This window comes from Erpetoichthys calabaricus, chromosome 4, assembly GCF_900747795.2.
Source record: "Erpetoichthys calabaricus chromosome 4, fErpCal1.3, whole genome shotgun sequence".
NCBI lineage: Eukaryota > Metazoa > Chordata > Cladistia > Polypteriformes > Polypteridae > Erpetoichthys > Erpetoichthys calabaricus.
This window is the reverse complement of record NC_041397.2, coordinates 260,028,521-260,054,577: the sequence shown is the minus strand read 5'-3', so window position 1 is coordinate 260,054,577 and position 26,057 is coordinate 260,028,521. Positions and strand designations below refer to the sequence as shown.

Sequence of the window (26,057 nt, the reverse complement as noted above, 5' to 3'; positions counted from 1 at the left end):
AAAGAATAAGAAATCAGGAAGGGGGCAAATAGTTTTTCACACCACTGTATGCTCATAATGACCACTGCGGCAGCAACAGAAGGCAAAATATGTGAATGAAGACACCTTTTATTTCACCAAGCACCTGAAAGCAATTTTAATCACCAGTTTCATAGTTTGGCTTTGTGAGTAGTTCCAGATAGCTTTCAATACAACACAACAGACAGAAAGGCTCATTACTATAAACCAAGTATTAGACAAGGAATGCCAACACTTGAAAGCATAGCAGAACTGACTCACGCCAATTTGCATTTCTAAAATAATTTATCCAAGATTTAAAACTAAGCAAATATGAGACAATCTAGTCCCCGAGTTTTAGCGTGTAGATGATCAGTCTGACCTGTGAGTTACCGGTATAGAAAAAGAGTAATTTTGTCAGGTTTGATGAGGTAACACGTGACTTAGAAGAAAGCAAGCCATACTGATTATGCCAGGCATACACAGTGTTATATCTGACATGGTTTTAAGCCATTTACTGGAATAACCCAAAATACACATACGCACACAATGGTGAATTACATAGCCCTTATTCTATCCTTTGTATTTTCAGACTATACTGCTGGGCAAGATTAAGGAATGAAGCTCTATTTTTTGTTGACATTTTGAGAAGCCTGTGGCCATCATATTTTTATGAATGGGTAAAACTATCACTTTTAACTCTACTGTGCAGTGTGAGTTGTCGCTTGCCCATGCTTTCTTTTAAAAAAAAAAACAAAAAAAACAAATTGCAGTGTATGCATTACTAAATTACTAAAAGACTCCCTTGTCTCTACTGAGGTGGGATATTCCAAAGCAAAACCGACAAAAGTGGCAAAAGAAGTTAACAAAAAGATTTCAACTCTCATCCATCAATTATTATTTGATCCATTTAACCACTTTTATAAGCTATTTATCCAGATTAGAGTCAAGAGGAGCAGATGTGCTTATTATCCTGGCACAAGGAAGGAACCAATACTGATTTGTAACTAGCTCATCACAGGGAACATTAACACACTACCAAAAACTTACACGCACATGTTATCAGAATACTCGGAGCAAACCTCACACAGACACTGAAAGAATATGCTGGGTGTAGCACTGTAATGCAGCAGCATTAACCATTGCACAATATTGAAATATCAATTATTTCACCTGCTTAATTTCATTCACATGAACGAGTCAAAACCTTTTCCATTAGCAAGGGTAGATCTACTACAGAACTCAATTATTGTAGATCAACAAAATTTTGAGTGTCCTATTATATAAAGAAAATTTGGAGGCATCATTTGACTAAACAGCATGTGTCTAAACTATGAGAAGACCAAAAACCCAAAAGAAAGCCCATAAAACAAAGGGGCATGAGTAAAACTGAACCTATAGCTAAGGTATTGTTATATAACAATGCTTCTGACGATAAATGCATGAGGTTAAAACCCCAAAGTAGTAATAAGGAAAATTATGTTTTGTTAATGAAATCACTCACAAAATTTAAATAAAATGTAGAGTACTGGTTATTTTGTATTTTAGAACTCGTGTTTGTACATGCCATGCTTTCCTTTGCTGCAATTATGCAAGTTACCTTTTCTTTATACGCTCATAAATAAAATGGTTAGTTTGCCACTAGATAAAAATTAGACACTGTGAGGCTCATCATTCTTCATTTATTAATATTGTTAATGGCTCAATTTTGAAACTTAAGGCAGCATTTTAAGAAGTTAGAATTAGAATCACAAATCTGAGGTTCTCTCTCAAACATCTGAGGTTACCATTTCACTTTAAGATAATCAATCACCTTGTCTGAACTGTACCTCACATGATAAGGATTAAATAATGCTTTAAATGAAGCCCTGCAGGCTAATGATGCTCTGATCAACTGGTTGCCGATCTAATCAGTTGATTTTCACTATAAAAGACTTAGTTTTTGACACAAAGACTTGTCAGATTTTGTCGGCATCTGCTTTTCTAAGCTTCACAGAAATTAAGTTGAACCAGCACAGGTTTTTTTTTTTTTTTTTTTTATGCAAACTTCCTGTAACCCCTCCTTTAATCGCCACCTTATCGTGGTGGAGGGGTTTGCGTGTCCCAATGATCCTAGGAGCTCTGTTGTCCGGGGCTTTATGCCCCTGGTAGGGCCACCCAAGGCAAACTGGTCCTAGGTGAGGGATGAGACAAAGAGCGGTTAAAACAAACCTCCTATGATGGAAAACAATTTTGGACGGCGTTTTCCCTTGCCCGGATGCGGGTCACCGGGGCCCCACTCTGGAGCCAGGCCTGGAGGTGGGGCTCGATGGCGAGCGCCTGGTGGCCGGGCCTGTACCCATGGGGCTCGGCCGGGCACAGCCCGAAGAGGCAACGTGGGTCCCCCTTCCCATGGGCTCACCACCTATGGGAGGGGCCAAGGAGGTCGGGTGCAGTGTGAGTTGGGTGGTGGCCGAAGGCGGGGACCTTGGCGGTCCGATCCTCGGCTACAGAAGCTGGCTCTTGGGACGTGGAATGTCACCTCTCTGAAGGGGAAGGAGCCTGAGCTAGTGCGCGAAGTTGAGAGGTTCCGGCTAGATATAGTCGGACTCACCTCGACGCACAGCTTGGACTCTGGAACCAATCTCCTTGAGAGGGGCTGGACTCTGCGCCACTCTGGAGTTGCCCCCGGTGAGAGGCACTGAGCGGGTGTGGGTATACTTATTGCCCCCCGACTTGGAGCCTGTACATTGGGGTTTACCCCGGTGGACGAGAGGGTAGCCTCCCTTCGCCTTCGGGTGGGGGGACGGGTCCTAACTGTTGTTTGTGCGTATGCACCGAACAGCAGTTCAGAGTACCCACCCTTTTTGGAGTCCCTGGAGGGGGTGCTAGAGGGCATACCTTCTGGGGACTCCCTCGTTCTGCTGGGAGACTTCAATGCTCACGTGGGCAATGACCGTGAGACCTGGAAGGGCGTGATTGGGAGGAATGGCCCCCCCGATCTGAACCCGAGCGGTGTTTTGTTATTGGACTTCTGTGCTCGTCACGGATTGTCCATAACGAACACCATGTTCAAGCATAGGGGTGTTCATATGTGCACTTGGCACCAAGACACCCTAGGCCTCAGTTCGATGATCGACTTTGTGGTCGTGTCGTCGGACTTGCGGCCACATGTCTTGGACACTTGAGTGAAGAGAGGGGCGGAGCTGTCAACTGATCACCACCTGGTGGTGAGTTGGCTTCGATGGTGGGGGAGGATGCCGGTCAGGCGTGGTAGGCCTAAACGTGTTGTGAGGGTCTGCTGGGAACGTCTGGCAGAGCCCCCTGTCAGAAGTAGCTTCAACTCCCACCTCCGGCAGAACTTCGACCACATCCCGAGAGAGGTGGGGGACATTGAGTCCGAATGGGCCATGTTCCGTGCCTCTATTGTTGAGGCAGCTGACCGGAGCTGTGGCCGTAAGGTGGTCGGTGCCTGTCGTGGCGGCAATCCCCGAACCCGTTGGTGGACACCGGCGGTGAAGGATGCCGTCAAGCTGAAGAAGGAGTCCTACCGGTCCCTTTTATTCTGTGGGACCCTGGAGACAGCTGATAGGTACCTGCAGGTCAAGCGGAATGCGGCTTTGGTGGTTGCTGAGGCAAAAACTCGGGCATGGGAGGAGTTTGGGGAGGCCATGGAGAACGACTTTCGGACGGCTTCGAGGAGATTCTGGTCCACCATCCGGCGTCTCAGGAAGGGGAAGCAGTGCAGTTTCAACACTGTATATGGTGGGGATGGTGCGCTGCTGACCTCGACTCGGGACGTTGTGGGTCGGTGGGGGGAGTACTTCGAAGACCTCCTCAATCCCATTAACATGCCTTCCAATGAGGAAGCAGAGCCTGGGGACTCAGAGGTGGGCTCCCCCATCTCTGGGACTGAGGTCACCGAGGTGGTCAAAAATCTCCTTGGTGGCAGGGCCCCAGGGGTGGATGAGATACGCCCGGAGTTCCTCAAGGCTCTGGATGTTGTAGGACTGTCTTGGTTGACACGCCTCTGCAACATCGCATGGACATCAGGGACAGTGCCTCTGGATTGGCAGACCGGGGTGGTGGTCCCCCTCTTTAAGAAGGGGGATCGGAGGGTGTGTTCCAACTACAGAGGGATCACACTCCTCAGCCTCCCTGGAAAAGTCTATTCAGGGGTCCTGGAGAGGAGGGTCCGTCGGATAATCGAGCCTCGGATTCAGGAGGAACAGTGTGGTTTTCGTCCTGGTCGCGGAACAGTGGACCAGCTCTATACCCTTAGCAGGGTCCTGGAGGGTGCATGGGAGTTTGCCCAACCAGTCTACATGTGTTTTGTGGACTTGGAAAAGGCATTCGACCGTGTCCCTCGGGGAATCCTGTGGGGGGTACTCCGAGAGTATGGGGTACCGGCCCCCTTGATAAGGGCTGTTCGGTCCCTGTACGATCGTTGCCAGAGCCTGGTCCGCATTGCCGGCAGTAAGTCGAACCCGTTTCCAGTGAGAGTTGGACTCCGCCAGGGCTGCCCTTTGTCACCGATTCTGTTCATAACTTTTATGGACAGAATTTCTAGGCGCAGCCAGGGCGTTGAGGGGGGCCGGTTTGGTGGGCTCAGGATTGGGTCACTGCTTTTTGCAGATGATGTTGTCCTGTTTGCTTCATCAGGCCGTGATCTTCAGCTCTCTCTGGATCGGTTCGCAGCCGAGTGTGAAGCGGCTGGGATGAGAATCAGCACCTCCAAATCCGAGACCATGGTCCTCAGCCGGGAAAGGGTGGAGTGCCCTCTCAGGGTTGGTAGCGAGATCCTGCCCCAAGTGGAGGAGTTCAAGTATCTCGGGGACTTGTTCACGAGTGAGGGAAGAATGGAGCGTGAGATCGACAGGCGGATCAGTGCGGCATCCGCAGTAATGCGGGCGTTGCATCGGTCTGTCGTGGTGAAAAAGGAGCTGAGCCACAAGGCGAAGCTCTCAATTTACCAGTCGATCTATGTTCCTACCCTCACCTATGGTCATGAGCTATGGGTAGTGACCGAAAGAACGAGATCGCGAATACAAGCGGCTGAAATGAGTTTCCTCCGCAGGGTGTCTGGGCTTTCCCTTAAAGATAGGGTGAGAAGCTCAGTCATCCGGGAGGGGCTCAGAGTAGAGCCACTGCTCCTCCGCATCGAGAGGAGTCAGATGAGGTGGCTCGGGCATCTGATCAGGATGCCTCCTGGACGCCTCCCTGGTGAGGTGTTCCGGGCACGTCTAACCGGGAGGAGGCCCCGGGGAAGATCCAGGACACGTTGGAGGGACTATGTCTCTCGACTGGCCTGGGAACACCTTGGGATTCTCCCGGAAGAGCTAGAAGAAGTGGCCGGGGAGAGGGAAGTCTGGGCATCTCTGCTCAAGCTGCTGCCCCCGCGACCCGACCTCGGATAAGCGGGAGACAATGGATGGATGGATGGATGAAACTTCCTGTAAAAAGAAAGCAGTAAGGCAGACTTTACTAGCTACTTTAATCAGTAAGCAAAATGATAACTGTTTACTTTTCGGTATGTAATTTATTGCACAGAGGATTAAATAAGATAACTTGCACCAAGGAAGTACAAAACAGGCAAAATAGCTTTCAAATACAGACAGAGATAAGAACACTATGAGAACAATAAAATACTATTCCCAGGCATTAAAGGGAACATCTTGGTAACACTGCCTGCTGTGAACACACTATTTGAATACTATTTGCAAATTTCAAAAGACTGGCTCCAAAATACTTAAAACAAAACAAACAAGAGTTTAGAATTGTATGGTATTGATTTACAGAGCATGACAAGTAAAACTACTACATTTAAGATAAAAAAACAAGTCTATATGACATTCTCAAAACCACTTACCATACATATTCACGTTTAAGTTCTGCCACGGAGAAGCCAGGGCTTGATTTTACCGTAGAATTTCCAGCATTTTATAATGTTGGTAGTATAAGAAAACTCATGCTATTGGTCCAAGAGATTATGATATGCTAGTGCCCATCTGAGAGAGTAACCACAGAGCACACTGCCTTTTTTTTCCTCTATGTTTTGTGCCTACGTGACCACACGGTAATACCCAAACTATTCCGAAGAAACGATTGCACTGTATTGTGTTTTTTGTATATCACACCCTCATACACCTTTATCATAAGAGCATCCCTTATCTACGATGGAGCGTTCGACCAGAAGAAAATGTGAAGCTGGTTTTAAATTAAAAGTCGTTGGAGTGGCAAAAGAAATTGGTAACTGCACTCCTACAACAAAATTCGATATGTCTGAGAAACTGGTGCAAGATTAGAAGAAGCAAGAAGATGTAAAAAACAAAAAAATTAAAGTGTCGCATTTTTGAATGGGAGCATAAGTCAGGGTCTGATTTTATGATCGAATTTTCGGGTTTCAAGACTCGACTTACTCTGGACAAGGAAAACTGCACCTAGACAATAACCATGAGTTTGAATCCACTTGCCACTCACAAACTTATACTGTTCAGCCACAATATTAAAAATTACCTGTCTAATATTGTGCAGGCTCTTTTGTGCTACCAAAACAGCCGTGACCCATCTAGGCATGGACTCCAAAAGAACTCTGTTGGAGTCCTGTGATATCTGGCACCAAGATGTTAGCAGTAGATCTTTTAAGTGCTGTAAGTTGCAAGGTGGGGCCTCCATGGATCAGATTTGATTTTCCAGTATATCCCACAAATGCATGATGGAACTGAGATCTGGGGAATTTGGAACCCAAGTCCACACCTTGAACTCTATTGTGCTCCTCAAACCATTCCTGAATAATTCATTTTTGCAGAGTGGCAGGGTGCATTATTCAGCTGAAAGAGGCCACTTCCATCAGGGTATGTCTTTGCAATGAAGAAGTGTACGTCGTCTGCAACAATTCTTATGTAGGTGGTATGCGTCATAGGATATTCCAACATGAAAGTCAGGATCCAAAGTTTCCCAACAGAACATTTCCTCAAGTATCACACTCACTCCACTGGCTTGCTTTCTTCCCAAAGTGTACACTGCTACCATCTCTTCCTCAAGTAAACAACACATACACGCACCAGCAATCCACATGATCTAAAAGAAACGCAACTCAACAGATTAGGTCACCTTCTTTCATTGCTACACGGTTCTGTGCTGATGCTCCGGTGCCCATTGTAGGAACTTTCAGCGGTGGACAGGGGTTAGCATGGACACTCCAACTAGTCCACAGCTAGAGTCCCGTACTAGCAAGATACAATGCACTGTATGTTCTGACACTTTTCTCTCACGGAAAAATGATGTTTTCAGCAATTTGTGCTACAGTAGCACTTCTGTGGATTTGGACCAGACAGGCCAGTTTTTGCTTCCCAGGTACATCAATTAGCCTTGGGCACCCATGATCCTTATCACCAGTTCACGGATTATCCTTCGTTTGACCACTTTTGATAGGTACTAACCATTGAATACGAGGAACATCCTACAAGACCTGCCGCTTTAGAGATGATCTGGCCCAATTGTCTAATTGACTGCCACTCACAGCAGTGCCTGAGCTATTCCAGCAGCTCCGTATATGACTTTATTTTTCTACCTTTTTCTCTATTTCACTGTTAACTCCTATCACTTTCTTTTATGTGGACTCGTTCCCAGGACACTTTTTACTACTTGTGAATTTCCCCTTGGGATTAATAAAATATCTATCTAGCCATCACAACTTGACCCTTGACAAAGTCGCTGAGATCCTTACACTTGTCCATTTTTCCTTCTTCCAACACATCACCTACAATACCTAACTGTTCACTTGCTACTTAATATATTCCTCCCCTTGACAAGTGTCACTGTAATGAGATAATTAATGTTATTCACTTCACCTGTCCATGGTTTTAATGTTGTGGCTGATTGCGTACATACAGGTAAATAATTATTCTGAAAAAAAATACCACAATCTATATACAGGGTGAGTCAAGATTATGTTAACATTTGAATGGCGGAAACAATTTATTCACAAAACATACTTCATATGTGCAAGATGATTACAGGAATGTCTCAACCTGTTTGCCATCATGCTCAACACACAAAAACCAACGAGCAACAGTACCATTTATAGCCCGGACACATATTTCACGGGGAATAGATGATACCACAGTCCATAATCTGTCCTTCAGGTCATCGATATCATGAACTTTCCTGCTTTACAGATACTCCTTCACCATACCCCATAACCAGAAATCACAGGGTGTCAAATCAGGGGAGTATGAAGGCCATGGCAAATTAATACATACTACTACTACTACTACTACTACTTCACTGTCCTCCAATAAATGTATTTCTGCTGACACTGGTTATTAAGACATACTAATAGAGGATGGAAATAAGCATGCAGTGTATCAATACTATTCAAAGTATTACACCACTGGTAAAAAATTAGAACAAGGATTTTGTTTGTGTCATGTATGTGTGTGGGAATCTCTGTAGCAAAGTAAACATATGTATGAACTGTAAAAGCAGGGGGGGGAGGGGGGGGGAGGAGAGAATTAAACCCGATCACAAAATACTATTTATGAGGAACAGGTGGAATACAACTGCTGGGGAAAAAATCTAATTCATCGGGAACCTGCTAACTTCAAATCCACATAAAAAACGCTCTACATCTGAATGTGGATGAAGTGTTTGAAAAGGGTGCTACCCACTGCCTTAGTAGTCTTAACTTGTCGACTTAAATGCTCATCATAGGAATAATGGAGAAACCTGGAGTGGCATAACTGGGAAGAACTGCCTGTCGGATCTGAACAAAAACTGTGATTTGTTATTTGATTTCCGCACTACTCATGGATTGTTCATAACAGAACACCACTGCCATACAACCTGGGGCCAGAGGCCAATGACAGACTTTGTGGTTGTATTGTCTGATCTGTGCCCACATGCTTTACGCATTCAGGTAAAATGGGGGGGACAGAGCAATTAAATGATCTCCACTTGATAGTAAGTTGGATTTAAAGCAAGAGGAGTAGGCCAGATAGACCACTGAAGCCCAGAAGTGCAGTTAGGATGGCCTGTTAGTCTGGCTAAGGCTTCCATTTATGAGGAATTCACCGCCCGTCTCTGAAAGAACTTCTCCATGTGCAGAATGAGATCTGGAGCTCAAACAAACCCTTTCAAAAAACTACATTTTGGAAGCAGCTGGTAAATCTGTGGTCATAAGGCAGTCAGGGAATCTCTTAGCGGCAATCCTGGGACCCGATGGTAGATGCCAGAGCTGACTGCTGTGGTCAGACCGAAGAAGGTAGCCTTCAAGGAAACGCAGTCCATGGCATCCCCAACTCACTTGAGAAATACCAACAGTTCAGACGACTATTGTAAAAGTGGTTGCGAAAGCAAAAGCTCAAACACAGAAGCAGTTTGGAGAGTCCACGGACAAAGTCTACTGGATGGCCTCAAGGCTATTCTGGCAAAACATTCTACTCCTCAGAAGGGGAAGGTATGGCCTTACCCAGACTGTTTTCAGCCGGGATGAAGAGGTGAAAACTATTGAGCTGTGGAAAGCTCATCACTGGGGTGGTCCAATGACTCAATAGTGACAAAGTGCTGGGTTGGATGAGATCCGACTGGAGCTGTTGAAAGCACTGGACATTGTCAGAATAGTGTTGTTAATGTGTCTATTGAATGTTATATGGAAGGTGGATAAAGTGCCATTGGACTGACAGACTACTGTGGTGGACCCATCTCTCTCTCTCATCTATCTATATCTAGATCTATAAATAATATCCAATGTCTGTATGTCTGTCTACTTTTCACGCAAGAACTACTTAATTGATTTAAATAGTTTTTTTCATATAATTTGCTTGAACATTCCGGTTGATGGGCGGCACGGTGGCACAGTGGGTAGCACTGCTGCCTCGCAGTTGGGAGACCTGGGTTCACTTCCCGGGTCCTCCCTGTGTGGAGTTTGCATGTTCTCCCCGTGTCTGCGTGGGTTTCCTCTGGGTACTCCGGTTTCCTCCCACAGTCCAAAGACATGCAGGTTAGGTGGATCGGTGATTCTAAATTGGCCCTAGTGTGTGCTTGGTGTGTGGGTGTGTTTGTGTGTGTCCTGCGGTTGGTTGGCACCCTGCCCGGGATTGGTTCCTGCCTTGTGCCCTGTGTTGGCTGGGATTGGCTCCAGCAGACCCCCCGTGACCATGTGTTCGGATTCAGCGGGATGGAAAATGGATGGATGGATGGATTCCGGTTGATTTTGCGAGTATATAGTTCGGTCGCAACACTGATTTATTCGTACAAATCCAAGAGACGGGCTGCAGAACTAGGGGAGGGGGAGGCGGGACTAGGGAACCGGGCGGGGCCCTCCTCACTCATGCGCTAGAGTCCGTTCAAATCGCTCTACCTCTCGCCATGTGTTCAAGCGTACCTCCACTTAGCTAGCGATACCCGTTTGCTCAGCAGACATGATCATCTAGAGATTGTTAAAGAGTAACATTTGACTTTTTTTGAGAGAGATCACAGCTACGTGTGTTTTAGAGGGTACCTGCTCATTGGCAGAGACATCACGGCCACATGTTCTTCTCCCCATGTGGAGGATGCTCTCCCATCAGAGCTGAACACGATCAGATACAGTAGCAACGTTTGATGGAGCGTACCTACCTTCCACTTGGCCAGAGACACCTTGCCAACTTTTTACATTTTTGGCAAAGAGATCATAGCTACATTCTTGTCCCTGATAACAAAACCAAAAATACTGCATATCAAGAGGTCCTTGGATATGAAAGCTATCAATATAAATTCTTCTCAATATAAATTATTACATAATTTTTTTACATTTTTTTTTTAATTGACTTTTAAAATTTGTCCTGTTTCACTACTATGCGGGTAGAACTGCAGGGGACAGCTAGTATTTAATAAAGTTGACTAGAGGCTGTGTTCCAACTACAGAGAGATTACACTATTCAGCATACCAGATAAAGCCTATGTCAAGGCGCTGGAGGGGAGATTCTGTCTGATGGTTGAGCATAAGATGGAACAATGTTGATTCCATCTTGTTGTATAACTGTAGACTCGTTCTTCTCCCTGTCGCAGTTGATGGAGGGTGCGTGGGAGTATGATAACCCTGTCTACATTCGTTTGTACATTTGGAATTAGCATATCACCACGTCATTTGGCAAGTGTTGTGGGACATTGCTGCAGGAATGTGAGGCAACAGGATCACTCATGCATGCTATTCATTCTATATATGAACGCAGGGTGAGCGGTTTCCAGATACTTGGTTTTAAGTTAAATTTCTTCACTTTGGGTTTCAAACTCCATCAAGGCTGTGATTTATCAACGGTCTGGTTTATGTTTCTATTGACAGGAAATCAAGGCTCAGCCAAGGATGTGATCGTGTCCAGTTGGGAGGGCTAGTGCTAGCATTTTTGCTTTATGTCGTTTTATTTACCTCATTAGACCAAGACCTTCAAGCACACACTCCATTGATTCACTGCAGAGTTTGAAGTAGCAGCGATTAGGATCAGCACCTCCAAGTTTGAAGTCATGAGTCTTTAGACAGAGTAATCCACTCTTTTCTAAGAGGAGGGTGGAAATCTGCCCTTAGTGAAAGAGTTCAAGTACCTTGGGACCTTGTTCATGAGTGATGGATGAAGAGAATACAAGATCAACAAGCAGACTAGAGAAGCATCTATTATGTGGACACTGTACTGGTCCATGGTGGTGAAGCAGAAGCTTATTCTAAGGACAAATCTCTCGGTTTACCAGTTGATCTACTGTTTATCCCTATCCACATATCAATGTCATGAGCGGTGGATAATGACGAAAAGAATGAGAGTGGGGATACAAGTGGCAGAAATGCTGCTGGATGATACTCCGTGAAAGGGTGAATACTTGAGCAATTCGGTAGAGCTTCTGAGTAGAGTCGCTAATCCTTCAGATCGAGATAAACGAGTGGAGGTGGTTTGGACATGTCATAAGGATGACCCCACCCCCAAAGTGGCTCCCTCTAGAGTTGCACCAACCCTGAAAGAGGTAGAATTGTAGATGGGGCTTGTGCAGTTTGGGTTGATCTGCTTAGCCTGCTGCCACCATGGCCCTAACCAGGAGAAGTGATTTCACAAGATTAAATGAGAGAAGAGTAGACATTTCATTCATATCTGTTTAAAACAAAACTGTTCTTCATATGATCACAACACCATAATTAGATTTGCTTACATATTTCTAGTTCCTATTTTCATTCTCTATATGCATATTGCATAACACTTGGGCCCTAGTTTGATTTCTAGCTGAGAGGCTGTCTCATTCATGTTTGCAACTTCAAGTCACGTCAAGTCAAGTCAAGTCAACTCATGATGACTGATGAGGAGGTGCAGGTCCAAGGTTATGGAGTAGGTTAATCAAGTATATTGACCTTGCTTAGAAGCAGGAAAAGGTTGCTATATAGTATTGTAGTAAGAGTATATAGTAGTATAAATGCGGTTATTTGCAATATACCCCACAGTCATAACAGACTCACTAACATACTTCACAGAAAGCTACTGATGGGCATCAATGTACTTCTCACTAATTCTTCTTCTGACAAAGTGGTACCTCTGGGAGGCAAAGACTTCAAATTTGGACTCTTCTGTCCATAGGACTTACTGCCACTGGTTATCCTAGCTTTTTGTTTTGCTTTTTCCAGTACTGCAAACTGGATGGATTAAAAGCCAGAAGTCTGTATGACCATCAGCATCAAGTGACTCCGTGAAAAACCCGAACTACAAAGAGGACTATTTCATTTATGTTAGGTAGAATGCCCAAAGGGGACTGGGCGGTCTCGTGGCCTGGAACCCCTACAGATTTTATTTTTTTCTCCAGCCTTCTGGAGTTTTTTTTTGTTTTTTCTGTCCACCCTGGCCATCGGACCTTACTCCTTTCTATGTTAATTAATGTTGTCTTATTTTGTCTTTTATTTTTCTTCTCTTCATTATGTAAAGCACTTTGAGCTACTTTTTGTATGAAAATGTGCTATATAAATAAATGTTGTTGTTGTTGCAATTTCTTGTGTTTACTGCCTTTCCACAAGAATGTTTTCTTAGTTGCAACATGGTGTACAAGACCACTGCTTGTTCAGATTTCTTTACATGGCTGAGGCATTTGCTTTAGTTCCAGATGACTCTGCTAGATACTGAGCAAGCACTTCACTGGATGTTCTTCTCTCTCTGTCAAGGAAGTGTCCTTTAATGACTGTTTCTTCAGAGACTGACATTTTTTTGGGTTTACCACTGCTCTGTAGTTATTTAAGGTTATATATTATTATTTCATGAGCAAATAAAACATCTAATGCCCAGATAACTAACTGTAAAAATACATTTTCTTGGTGCCCAGATAACTGTAAAAATACATTTCCTTGGGTGGCCCCTGGTTTTAGTAATGTGCAGAGATGTAAAGGAAAAAAAAAACAAGTTCCAAGTTGTAAGTTAAATAAAGAAATCCTGAATAATTGAATATTATTAATATTATATATTATATACTGAATATTATTAAATTAGGCTGAATAATTGTGTTATTCATGTGAAAACTGTCTAGAGTTCACCTTCAAATACACTATAAACTAAATAAAACCCACTAGATCATAGGCTGAAATTCCATCTCTTTATACACTGTGTGACCCCGAGCATGGCACTTAACTCATGAGCCTCCAAATATAATCACATAAAAGCAAATTAAAATTGCCATTTTAATGTCATTTTGGTTAAAACCACCAAATTTGTGGTGCTGAGGCAAGCAGTGTGATGTATTGGGAATAAATGTATAGTCACTTTATTTTTCTGTGCCCTACTGGAAAAAAACAAAAAGGAAGTAAACAGTTATACATTGGTTAAATACTTCTAAAGTGCCTTAGGGTGATCCCTGTTGTAGAATAAAGATGTCATAGAAACTAAAAAGTTTGCTTTCCTTACTTGTGTGGCACTGCTCAAAAAATATTTAACCATGTAAGACATGTAAGAAATAAGGAAATATATCAATTTATTTTGATAAAGGTTACTTTGTTCAAGATGGGAACCTTGGACTAATTTAACATAAAATACTGAGGTTATAAACTGCATGTTAACAGTCATCTTAATGCTCTGATACAGTAAGCTCCATGAATGACATATGGCCTTCCACAATTGTGTGCATATTTTATTAATTTTACAAATGCAAATTGTGTTCAATTTAAAAGGCACTATAAAATCTAACCAATATCCAAAATTGCATCCCTTTTGTTGTCAGTTTTAAAACTGCAGCATTATTTTATTGCGGGCGGCACGGTGGCGCAGTGGGTAGCGCTGCTGCCTCGCAGTTGGGAGACCTGGGGACCTGGGTTCGCTTCCCGGGTCCTCCCTGCGTGGAGTTTGCATGTTCTCCCCGTGTCTGCGTGGGTTTCCTCCGGGCGCTCCGGTTTCCTCCCACAGTCCAAAGACATGCAGGTTAGGTGGATTGGTGATTCTAAATTGGCCCTAGTGTGTGCTTGTGTATGGGTGTGTTTGTGTGTGTCCTGCGGTGGGTTGGCACCCTGCCCGGGATTGGTTCCTGCCTTGTGCCCTGTGTTGGCTGGGATTGGCTCCAGCAGACCCCCGTGACCCTGTGTTCGGATTCAGCGGGTTGGAAAATGGATGGATGGATGGATTATTTTATTGCAGGGCTTAATAAACTGCATCATTTAATATCAGGGCCGAAGGCTTTACTATGTTAATGTTTCTTCATGTGATCTGAGCGAGTTCAATGTGCATCTTGCCACTGTGTACAGCGCCTTTCACGTTGACCCCTCAGATGGTTCAAGATCACAAACATTTATCTACGGCAAATTAAATAAAAATGTTACACATATAAATCAAACGTGGTTACCAATAAAATTCGCATTACACTCTCCATCCCTCAATGGTGAATACCGTCGATTTACAAAACATTTCCTTGCATCACAGGCTGTGACTCTGCGGCAATGACACAGTCGGGCATAAAGCAGCCAGGTCACATATCCACCCAATCGGCTTAAAGCCGGGCACATGCCGTTACTGATCTCAACCTTAATTTTGCTTTCGTCACTAGAATTCATTAGGAGACGCGTGTTCTGTTTTATGAATCATTCCTAAATCCCCGCTTTCGGGGGCCGCGATCGCATAAAATTAAAGCTTTGTGGAACTGGGGATCGTCCGTGTAAAGCCCGAGGCCTGTTAATAATTAATAAGAACAAACTGCTACCGCTTTTAGCTGGCCGGGGGGGGGTAGGGGGTGCAAGAGTTCGGTGGGGATCTGCAAAAACTGAATGCATAAACGATTAATAACATCCTGTTTATAACCCACCGAATGCGCATTTCATTCTTTTCATTTAAAAAAAAAAAAAACTTTAACTGTTAACGCTCACATTTCCATGCGCTGTATTGATTTTTAAAGAATTCTTCATGTAGCGTGCGCGCCAGGAGGGGCACTGCTTTTCGATACAGTGGATGACTAACTCACCACCACCCCCAGCAATTCTACAACTCCTCTTTTTCCAAACAGAAAAATCCAAAGCAAACCACTGAATTACAACACACACATGAAAAGATAAATCAGACTTACCTCATTGTCAGAGGTCCATACTCAAACGTCTTAAAAGATATAAACGGAAGTATCCGTATGTTACTTCTTGGAAAAAACACCCATATATCCCCTTCTCTCTGGCTGCTTATCTTTTTTCCCCTTTGGTCTTCCCCTTTTTCTCCGAGAGCCGCTGTACTGCGAGCGTAACCTAACCGGCGGGCCGCAGCCACCCACTTTGTTATTCTTTTTTTTTCTTTATCAAAAACTGACACAAATACAACCACTCAGCACGTAAAATTTCATTTTGGAGGCGGGAGGGGGTGGGCTCTATAGTGTATGCTTGACCTATTATATATCAATCCTGAATGTCGTCAAAAATAAATCTGCCGTCTTGAATGTATCAGGATTAAGTGTGTGAAAGTGATTGAAAAGAGTACAAACCAATTGGAGTGGGAATGTACCATGACGTTTAAAAAAAAAACCAGACATACCCTGTGAGATTGTAACCAATCAAATAAGAGGATTTTTTTGCAATTGTCCAATAGCAAAGATTGGGGAAGAGGATTGCCTTTTATTGTGGTTGGCGGGGAAGGAACGCAGGTCTGTCAGGTTGGTATTACTGTATTGCGTTAGGTCTCGGCATAGTTTCTAAAAGCGTAGGTGTTTATCAAAGTATCGCTGTTAAGGCGTGCAAATGAAATTTGTATTAAGAAAGAGACCTGTCACAGAAAATAAGCAAGCGATTAATGAATGCGTCTGTTTCGTGAAGATTGTCTTCGTAGCTGTCGTTTAATTTTCCGGTCCATTTTTCTGTCCCTAATAAATGTATTTTTTTAGTCTTTGCGTATATGACTGCTAATGCTGAGCTCGGTTGGAGAGTTTATTTGTATTTCTTAATGTTCATTTTAGTTTATTATGTTCCCCCACAAGCAGTTAGGTTCCCTTTCTTCCGCATAGAGGCATGCTAGTCATGGAAATGATGAGTTTTATGGAAAGCGCACAGTAACAGATTCACCAGGTAATTTATTCTTGAAACTACCGGGTTAATCAAATAAATCATTAGATTAAAACCTCAGCTATAGGAAGTTATAGTAATTTCGGGTTACTGTACCTTTAATTATGGTCAAGAGAAATTACAATAGCCAAGGACAAATGAGCAAAACAACTAAGGATATGCCTCCTTCTAATGGAACTTGAAAGACCCATTCAGTAATCATTGACATTTGCTTGTTGGGCAAGCTCGAATTGAGACATGTTATTGTAGCTTATTATGAATGCAAAGAGGCCATATATGTCCATCCATCCATTATCCAGCCCGCTGCTGGAGCCAAACCCAGCCAACACAGGGCGCAAGGCAGGAAACAAACCCCAGGCAGGGCGCCAGCCCACCGGAGGGCCATATATGTCTTGCATGAAAATATACTATATAAATAAATGTTGTTGCGGTAGTAGTTGTGGATCCTCACTCGCCCCCTGGAAGGCTGCAGTTCCTGGTGGTTTTCGTTCCAACCATTTTCCCATTTAGAAGGAAACCTTCACTGATAATGAAACTTGTTATTTAACTATATCTCTTGTTAGTGTTTTAATTCATCCAAAATAAATTTTAATTACATTTGTAGAATTTTCTTTTAGGAGAACATTCTCCACATGTTATGTGGACCAGAAGTGGTTTGTACTTCAAAGTCCTCACCGTTATTTCTAAACATTTTATTAACACAGATACTTCGATTAACAATCAACTGTAAATGGAACCAAGATAGCTAGAGAGTTGGTGGTTTCATTGTTATTTTCATGTCATTATTAATCATTGCTGGTTAAGAAAACAATTATAACCTAATTCGAGCTGCTTAAAAGTAAAATAAATAATTAAGGGCTCTGATTCATAACAAGTGAGTTAACAAAAGTTAACTCCCCTAAAACATATTGCTATAGCAGCAAATAAATGGGTTCTAAATAAAAAAAATTGGCTGAAGTTTAAACCTGCAACCACTGTGGCACTCTGGGACAGTGAGTGATGCCCCCTGCTATACAATGAAATTAAAATGTTTCTTGACTGAATGAAAGAATTAACAAGAATATAGTTAAATATCAAGTTTCATTATCAGCAATGACTCTCTTCTAATTGCAAAACTGGTTGGAACAAAAACTTGCAGGCATTGTGCTCTTCATGACCATGAGTGAAAATCCCTGGACTCAATGGTCAGAATAGATCTAACTCTTAAGCTTTTCTTTGTCAAATAACACCACAACATCTATATGGAGAAGTTGATAATCTCAGGAAACTGATGCAAATTTGCTGAAAATGTCAGTTAAAAAAAAATCAGTTTGATGTTTGCTCATGAATCATGATGACATGATAATCTTAGAAAACAATTAAAGATGAAAGTTTAACAAGGCATAATTCTTAACACTGCTGTCTTACATCTCAGTGGTCTTGGGTTCAGAGTTTAGCTGAGAACACTGAGTGGTATTTGCAGATGTATCATTGTCAGCGTGGGTCTTCTACTTATATTTCAGCATAGATCTAGAGACATGTAGGTTTTAAGTTGATTAATAACTTTAAACAAGCCTTCTATGAATGAGTATAGCTGTGCCCTGTGACAAACTGGCACCTTGATCAGGGCTGATTCCTGTTCTGTCCCCATTGCTTTCTGAGACAGGTGTACTGCAACCTCAGATTTCGTGCATTTTTAGATTGCTGCTAAAAAGTATACATTGTCCATTTGCATTTACCACATGTGGCTTAAGCAAGTTTTGAAAATGCAAAGAAGATTACATGCAAAGAGAGTCTGATTGATCAGAGCCAATGGTATTTGAAATTTATTGAGAAGGATTTGTGTTGTGTACATTACTCTACCAATATGAGAACACTAACATAATGTCATAGATGATGTGAAAGAATTTGCCTAGAGAACTAGTTTCCATAGAGATTTATTGTTCATAACCAACTGCAGACGAAAGCTCTTAGATGAAAGGTCACGTATTATGCAAGCATTCCTTGAGCATGCAGGAGGGTATGTGGCAAAAGATACTTTGGAGTGATTAAACGTAAATAGTTATTTAGCATTTTTTGGAGTAGCACCAGATTAAATAAAATTATGCAACAATAAATCTTACGACTTCCTGTACTGTACTGTTTTTTGTGTGTACTTATCTGGAAAAATTCAAACCCCTCCTACAAAACCCAATGGAAAAGTGACTCCTTACATTATTTAAAACTGGACAAAAGTCATATTCTTCCTATGAAGAATGGTGCCAAGCTTATTCAGAATGTGGCAAGAATTTATTAATGCTGTCTGAAAATGACCTGGATTGTCACTGCCTTTGGTTACTTTTATTTAGATATTATAACATATTGCACATGAGAACCTACAATATTTTATAATGGGTGTTTGGTTTATATGGCCCCCTGCACTAGTTAGGTGTTGGGCTTTAAACGTTGACTATGTTGTAATGTATGATCATTTTTTGGAATATTTTGCAGTTTTGTTTGAAATTGTGTTGTGCTTAATGTGGTATGATTTTATGATTAATAAAATGAAATTAAATAAAAAAGGAACTTGCTTGTCCAAATGTAGACTGTTATGCGAGGGCCATACTGGACATAGCTTTTCATGTGTGTATCACAATCTCTATAGTAAAGTGTAGTGATGGCATCCTCGTATTGTAAAGGTACTTTGCAGCAGCAAAGACCAGGATATTTGGTCAGGATAGAGGATAAGAATAAATAAAGCTATAGGCAATTTTTTGATGAGAACCTACTTCGTTGTATAAAAGGCACTGGAGTAGGGTAATAAGTTACATTCTTTTAGAATGTTAAAGCCAAATATCTACACCGTAATGGTTTCAGAGCAGGATTTGTTTTTTTTCCAATTTGATGACATAACAACAACAACAACATTTAGTAATATAGCACATTTTCATACAAGTGGTGTAGCTGAAAGCACTTTACAAGATGAAGGAAGAAACATTTATAAAAAATAAAAATAACATTAGGCAATACTAAATAACAAAGAATAAAAAAAACTCCAGAGGGTTGGAGAAAAAAAAATCAAAATCTGCAGGGGTTCCAAAGCCACGAGACCACCCAGCCCCCACTGGGCATTCTACCTAACATAAATCAGCCCTCATGGTTTTCAGGCTTAAACCCAAGTCCTGTGTTCTCAGTAGCTAGTTTAGAATGTGTTTTGTCAAAAGTTCAAATACAACATGTCAATAGTTTTTTTGTTTTGTAATTGTACAAGAAAAATTAATTTGCTATATGAATAACAATAATATTTAACATTTATTTTTGACATACTGCAGGTGTTGGAACCACTCTTGTGCTTACCTGTTGTTTTTGTAATTATTTTCTAGAATTTGATATAGTCATAGCACACTGCTGCTTCAGCATGAAGGGTTTATTCTGCCATATGAATGAAGATGTGAAGTTTGTCCTTCAGGATGCAGTAAGTATAAAAGAAGAGCAGAAAGAGACAGTTCTTCAGCAACATTTAAGGTACAAGCTACCATAGTAGTTAGCAATAAAGTATGAATTCTTAATGGTGATTGTTTTATATATTTCATTCCTGGGCTGGTACCTTGTAGATCTGTATTCTAAGTTTGAATGCAGTGCCTTGCCATCTCTGATGTGGAGGTTGCATATTCTCCCCATATTTACATTGGTTTTCCTTTGTGCTGTATATTCCTCCTATACCCTCAAGTACATCTAGGTTATTGGGTACATGTGGATGTGAGCATGAGTGGGCACAGCAATGTCAGGGTTGTTTCCAGTCTTGCACCCAGTGATGCTGACGTATGTTCAAATAAATGATGTATTTCTCAGTACCCTTTTTAGGAATTATATGTTTAAATTACATCTAAAATCAGTCAATTCAATCTACTAACCTCTGCAAAATAACAAATCATCAAAGAACTATGGTAATGGATTACCTGATTTGATTTTCCCTGACACTGTAACTTTGACGTTTTGCATTTTTTTTGCCTTACAGATATAGTACGGTTAAATTATAATTTCTTCTTGGATAGACTTGCTAAGGCGTCATTAAAAGTCTCAGGATTGCTAAATATACGTTGAAACTGGCATGAGATTGTCATTTTTGTGATTCTTGCCACAGAACTGCTCAAAAATGGATGAATGCCTCAAAACTAATAAAAATGAGACCTGCCTTTTTATTGGTCAGAATCCATGAATATGACTCCTAACAGTCTAACATCAAAATCAAATGGCACCCTTTTGGCATGAAAACATTCACAATGGGCCAAGGCTTTTTAACCTTTAAAATTTTAAAAGGTCCCAAACAGAGGAGAGGGAAACCATAAACCTTTGTCCTAAAGCGCAACAAAAGTAAAGTTACTGTAATATCTAAAGAATTCAAAAAAGAGAATCACAAAAAAAGCAGGCAGATAAAATGAACAAAAAAGGTTTAGGGTGTAAAGTGAACAAATCTAAGATTAACAAAACCAAAGAACACTACGTTTGACAAGTGCAGGGGTCAATAATCAGGAAATCGAATAATGAAAACAAATAAAATGGAAATTAAAAATTACTATATACAGTAAATGTACGTGTGTGTATAGATAGATCGATAGATATCTCTCTATTATAAAAAAAGTCTTGAGACAAGACAAGACTATTTCCAAGAGATTTTTTCAAGTCCCACGAGACAAGACTATTCCCAAGAGATTTTATCAAGTCCCCTTCTCCTCTCAACCATTTACGGTTAACGGGCCACACCCACGGTCCTCTCACCTCTAATTCGTGTGAATGCTTTTATGAGACACAGTTCCTGCGCTCTCAGCTCGTATAAATTTTGACATTTTCCTCACTTTAAGTTCCTAATAAAATAAGACTTATTATGTCTAAATCTTAATGAAGAATTTCATCCTGAAGGGTTATCAACAGAAGAAATGAGTACATGGGCAATCCTAGCACAGAGAAACGATGAAGTTCAAACGAATTTACGTGAAAATTGTCGATCGGTTACACGGAAGATTGGTTAAATGCATATCAATAGACTATGCTGAAACAGTTGGTGGTGATTGTGCAGATGATGAAAACATCAACTACAATATCCTGTGGAATATCTTCAACCGTTAACGTAGTCCGGTCTACCACTGGCCGAATTACTGTTGAAAGAAGGATGTATTGTAATGTTATTGTGTGATTTATGTAGGACTGATGGGCTATGCAATAGGACAAGATTAGTTGTATTCAAAATTGGTTGAACAATTCTGACATGTAAAATTTTAACAGGCGACAAGAAAGGTAATGTAGTACATCTTCCGTGGAAAACATTAGACATCAATTAAGATCTTGATATGCCATTCGAATTAAAACATTTACAGTTTCCCATTAGAATAGGTTTTGCTATGACAATTAACAAATCACAGGGACAAACATTCGAAAAAGGCGATTTATTTATTAGAGAGAAAGACACGATATTCACTCACGGGCAGTTAGTTATACGTTGCATTGTCATGATGTAACTCCAAACACGGAATCAAAATTCAAAGTGATATTGATGAAAAGTTAATTCCAGATATTGATTTTACTGTAGTTTTACAGTAAAAGTGTAAGTTTAAAAAGTATTTGCATGTTAATTTCAAAGCCAAACAGAACAAAAACGTATAACGCAACAGATACCTTTAACGCAACATGAAACATGATTTTCTTTCAATTTATTACGTTTTACTCTTTTTTAGTATGATTAATTACTTGCTGTAATATAAAACAGTTAGGTCTATTATGCATATGTAACAATTCCCATAAAAGTAACATTCTGTTTAAATTGTACATCCGCTTCCCCAAACACAAGCAGCAGGGCCGTAAAGTGTTTTTTTTAGGACAAAGCCTAACGTAAAATGATCAAATAAGGCTTGAACTTTGAAGATTAGAGTTGCAGAGGAGTACATACTGTATATTACTTCTGCACATCTTTTGCTGTTTAGCATCACTAATCTTTGTACCAACTAGTGGAATGTTATAGTGGAGTACAGTATAAGCATAGGAAAAGTTCTGTAGTTCTCAACCGAAATTTGATCTCTTGCTAAAATATAGTGTATTTAAGAAGTAAATAATAAGATTGCGCACACTTTCTTTTAGCCTTTTCCATGGTAAAATCTACCCCACAATACCTTACATATAGAGCAAAATATTTCAGTTTGGCATGTTTTTTTTGTATGTTTAATGCCAGTATTGCTTTAGGATTCAAGTTTGCTTTATAATCAAACAGTACTAGTATGAATACAAAAAATATGCTTTAGTGAGAAAGAAGGAAAGCATTTAAATGGTAACAACATGAAAAAGTCATTTTAATTTGGATTTGTAAAGCATCTGTTTATTTTTCACAGGCTCTGTTATTGGCTAGAGGTCTCCTTTTTAAAATAACACAGCATACTTAAATAATTTCAGTCAGTTCAGGGCTCTGGAAAATGTAACCTATATGGCTGCACCCAGCACAATGCTGGGACCAATCCCAGATTGGATGCCAGTCGATCCCAAAGCCCATACATATATATACCCATTCGAAAAGAAAAACTAGAATATCTGGAGAAATCCCTGTGCAGATACAGGGAGAACATGTAAACGCCACAAACATTTTTTAACTCTACAGTTTTTAATTAACTGGAATTCAAACTTGGAATGCTGTATCTCTGAAGCAGTAATTCTAAGCACTTCACCACTGTTCTACTCTTTCTCTTCTAAAACAGTAAAACAAATGATGGGCAGCCTGGTGTAACATTGGCTAGCACTGTTACATCACAACTCTTGGTATCTCCTGCCCCCGAATTCTTCCCACATCTTTGTGTGTTTTCTCTGTGTATTCTGCTTTCCATCCACAGCTCAAAGACATAGATGTTAGATGTCAGGTTCATACATGACTCTGACTCTGATGTGTGTTCTAGACAAAGAGGTGTTTTGTCCCTGAGGTGGGTTTTGGCTTTTTGCCTAGTTTTGCAGACAAAGTAAAGTAATAGGCATATTCAGAAAATGCAGAAATAGATAGACATTTACTACTTAAGTAAAGATTTTAGGCTGTTGCACCATACAGACTTGAATGCATATATAATGTAAATATGTTTATAGAAATGTGTTTTCCCTATTAGCAATGTGTCCAAAGTAAACATTTTCTATATTTTGTGACCAGGAACTTCCTTTGGCCTTGAGTGAATACTATGTGAAAATGCAAGTTAAAGCATGTGCCTTAAGCCCACTGGATCTAGAGGTATTTAACAAGATTATGTTAATTTGGCAGTATTATTTTAATCAGAAAATGTAATCTAATTTATTTAACCCATACTTCTCACTTTGCAAGAGTAAGCTATTACTATAACAACCATTTGTAGTGATCATAATCATAGCAGAGTTTACAAAGCATTTACAATATTGCTATTAAGGTGGCAAGGAAATAATAGATTTAGGCGAAACAGATTTGAAAACCTAAAGACATATTTTGAGTGCAGTAAAAAGACGTGACATTAAATTTAACCTGAAATGCAAACTGTATCACGCTGAACATTTTTTCATTTTCAAAGTCTAACATGCCCGAATTTGAAGAAAAATTATTTATTCTTATTTATGTCTTAGTTTTGCTGAATTTGGCAGACGTAATTTATACTTAAATGTAAAACTTATAGAATTATAATTTAGGTATTGTCTGGTATTTTTTGAAATACCACAATCTCACAGAAACTCTGCATTTTTAAGATTTACATTAAAAGGAAGCCGTACTTTAAGAAATCTTTATCTTTTACCAAGATGTATATTATATAGTCATTTACAAAAATAAGGTGTTTTTGACATTTTTGTTAAAAAAATAAATGTTCAGTTTGGAAATGTTTTATTGAAAAAAAAGCATAGTAATTGTTTTTTAACGTTTTCTTTTTTACATGATAATCCTCAATGTGTTACAGCAAGAAGAGAGAATGGTAATGTGGAGGCAACAAGCGTAGACCTCGGCCATAGCTTTTTTTCATTCGACAACACTAATATATATACATATTTTTTCTTTTGATCCAAGTTGCTGACAGACCTAAATATTCTAAAAGATTCAGTTCCAGTTGGAAGAGAAATAGCAGGAGTTGTACTTGAAGGTAAGTTCATATAATATATAATAAAAATAAATTAATTAATCATGAGGGCACTTTTGAACTGTATGTCCAGGGCAGGGTGCTGTCTTGTCCCTAACCTGCTAAGCTGATGGGTAACTCTATTACTTGGCATTGGATTAAACATATTTGATAAAAAATGATTTTATTTAAGTACCTAGTAGATTTAACATTACTAAATAATACATAGTCTCAAACTCAGAAGTAGATGTCATTTTAATAGTATGTTTTTGTAGAGGAAGAGAATAGTAACCTAATCATTTACTATAGCAGTTATATTGCAAAGACTTCATTAGACACTAGAAGAAAAGAAAGCCATTGTTTAACTAGAAACGTTTTGCTTCATGCAGTGAGAAAAAAAAATTACCACAAAGCCTTTACATCTTTGAAAAGAATTAAAAGTAGTACAGGATATGTAAATACATTCTTTAGATGGCATCTCTTTTAGTTAATTTGTGGAGTAACTCTAACTAGTCTGAAAGTGGTATTCTTTAAAGGCTGATTTAAGCATTTCATTCAAAGATAATCAAGTACTTTGTTTTGCTGACTAGTTTTAATGTAATTTACATTTTCGCCAACATTAAGCCTACCCTTGTGAAATTAACCTTGTCATTAGAAGACTAATCCATTATTTCTGAATTTCTGATAAAAATGCCTTTGTTTTGTTTGCAGGAAGCAGTTAAGTAGGGACTACTTCCCATTCATTCTCATAATATTTAAATATGTACTGTATTATATGGGCATTAACTATAGTCATCATGTTTTAGTTATTATAGTAATGAACATGACTTTAGTTTCACAAACCCAAAGAAGGATGCAAAATTACTTTTTTCAGATTAATTTTCTGCATTGAAGAATGCTGTTTCAGCAGCAGTGCTGTTTGTATAATTAATTCTGTGCTTCTTTTAAAGCATCACATGACGTATCTTAGAGAGATTTGCATCATGTGTGGAAGTTGGCCCGGACACAGACAGGCAGACATGTTCATGTCACCCAACACACGTTTATTTTCCATTTTTACAGTGCTGACAAACCCCACAGTCCCCAAAGTCCTGGCCACACAACACAATGCCTTTCTCTTCAGGCCGCCTCCTTGTCCTCCTCCGACGTCGTCCTACTTCCACCCGACTCTTGTCTCTGTCTGAAGGGAGGCGGCCCCTTTAATAACGCACCCGGATGTGCTCCAGGTGCTCCCCGGCAATCTTCCACCGGCACTCCCCAGTGTGGCAGAAGTTCCGGCTGCGCACCCCCAAAGCACTCCAGGTGTCCCCTCTTTTCTTCCCCCCAGCACTTCCGGGTGTGGCGGAAGCGCTGGGGTCCAGGGTCCCCAAGGCATTGGGGCGCCCCCTGGCGGTGACCACGGGCCCCTACAGGGTAAAGCTTCCAAGCTCTGTACCCGTGGCCCCGAAAGCAACCAGGGCGGTCGCCCCCTCGTGGTCTGGAGGAGGCACAAGCCCTCCTCC

At 40.8% G+C, this 26,057-nt stretch overlaps 2 protein-coding genes across 5 annotated transcripts in view; one reads left to right on the top strand and one right to left on the bottom strand.

Moving 5' to 3' along the window:
- The window catches only part of itsn1 (intersectin 1 (SH3 domain protein)), a 282,819-nt gene extending 267,029 nt beyond the window's left edge, over positions 1-15,790 (bottom strand). For all 4 annotated transcript variants that reach the window (XM_028800700.2, XM_028800701.2, XM_028800703.2 and 1 more), the window contains exon 1: positions 15,523-15,790. The gene's annotated coding sequence lies outside the window, so the exon portion shown is untranslated. The remainder of the gene's footprint in view (positions 1-15,522) is intronic.
- A 280-nt stretch (positions 15,791-16,070) lies between these two features.
- Positions 16,071-26,057, top strand: part of cryzl1 (crystallin, zeta (quinone reductase)-like 1) — a 59,520-nt gene continuing 49,533 nt past the window's right edge. Inside the window, exons 1-4 of the mRNA XM_051926287.1 lie at positions 16,071-16,083; positions 19,840-19,931; positions 23,634-23,711; positions 24,507-24,579. Coding sequence (XP_051782247.1) covers positions 19,875-19,931; positions 23,634-23,711; positions 24,507-24,579 — 208 coding nt within the window. The 5' untranslated portion in view covers positions 16,071-16,083; positions 19,840-19,874. The remainder of the gene's footprint in view (positions 16,084-19,839; positions 19,932-23,633; positions 23,712-24,506; positions 24,580-26,057) is intronic.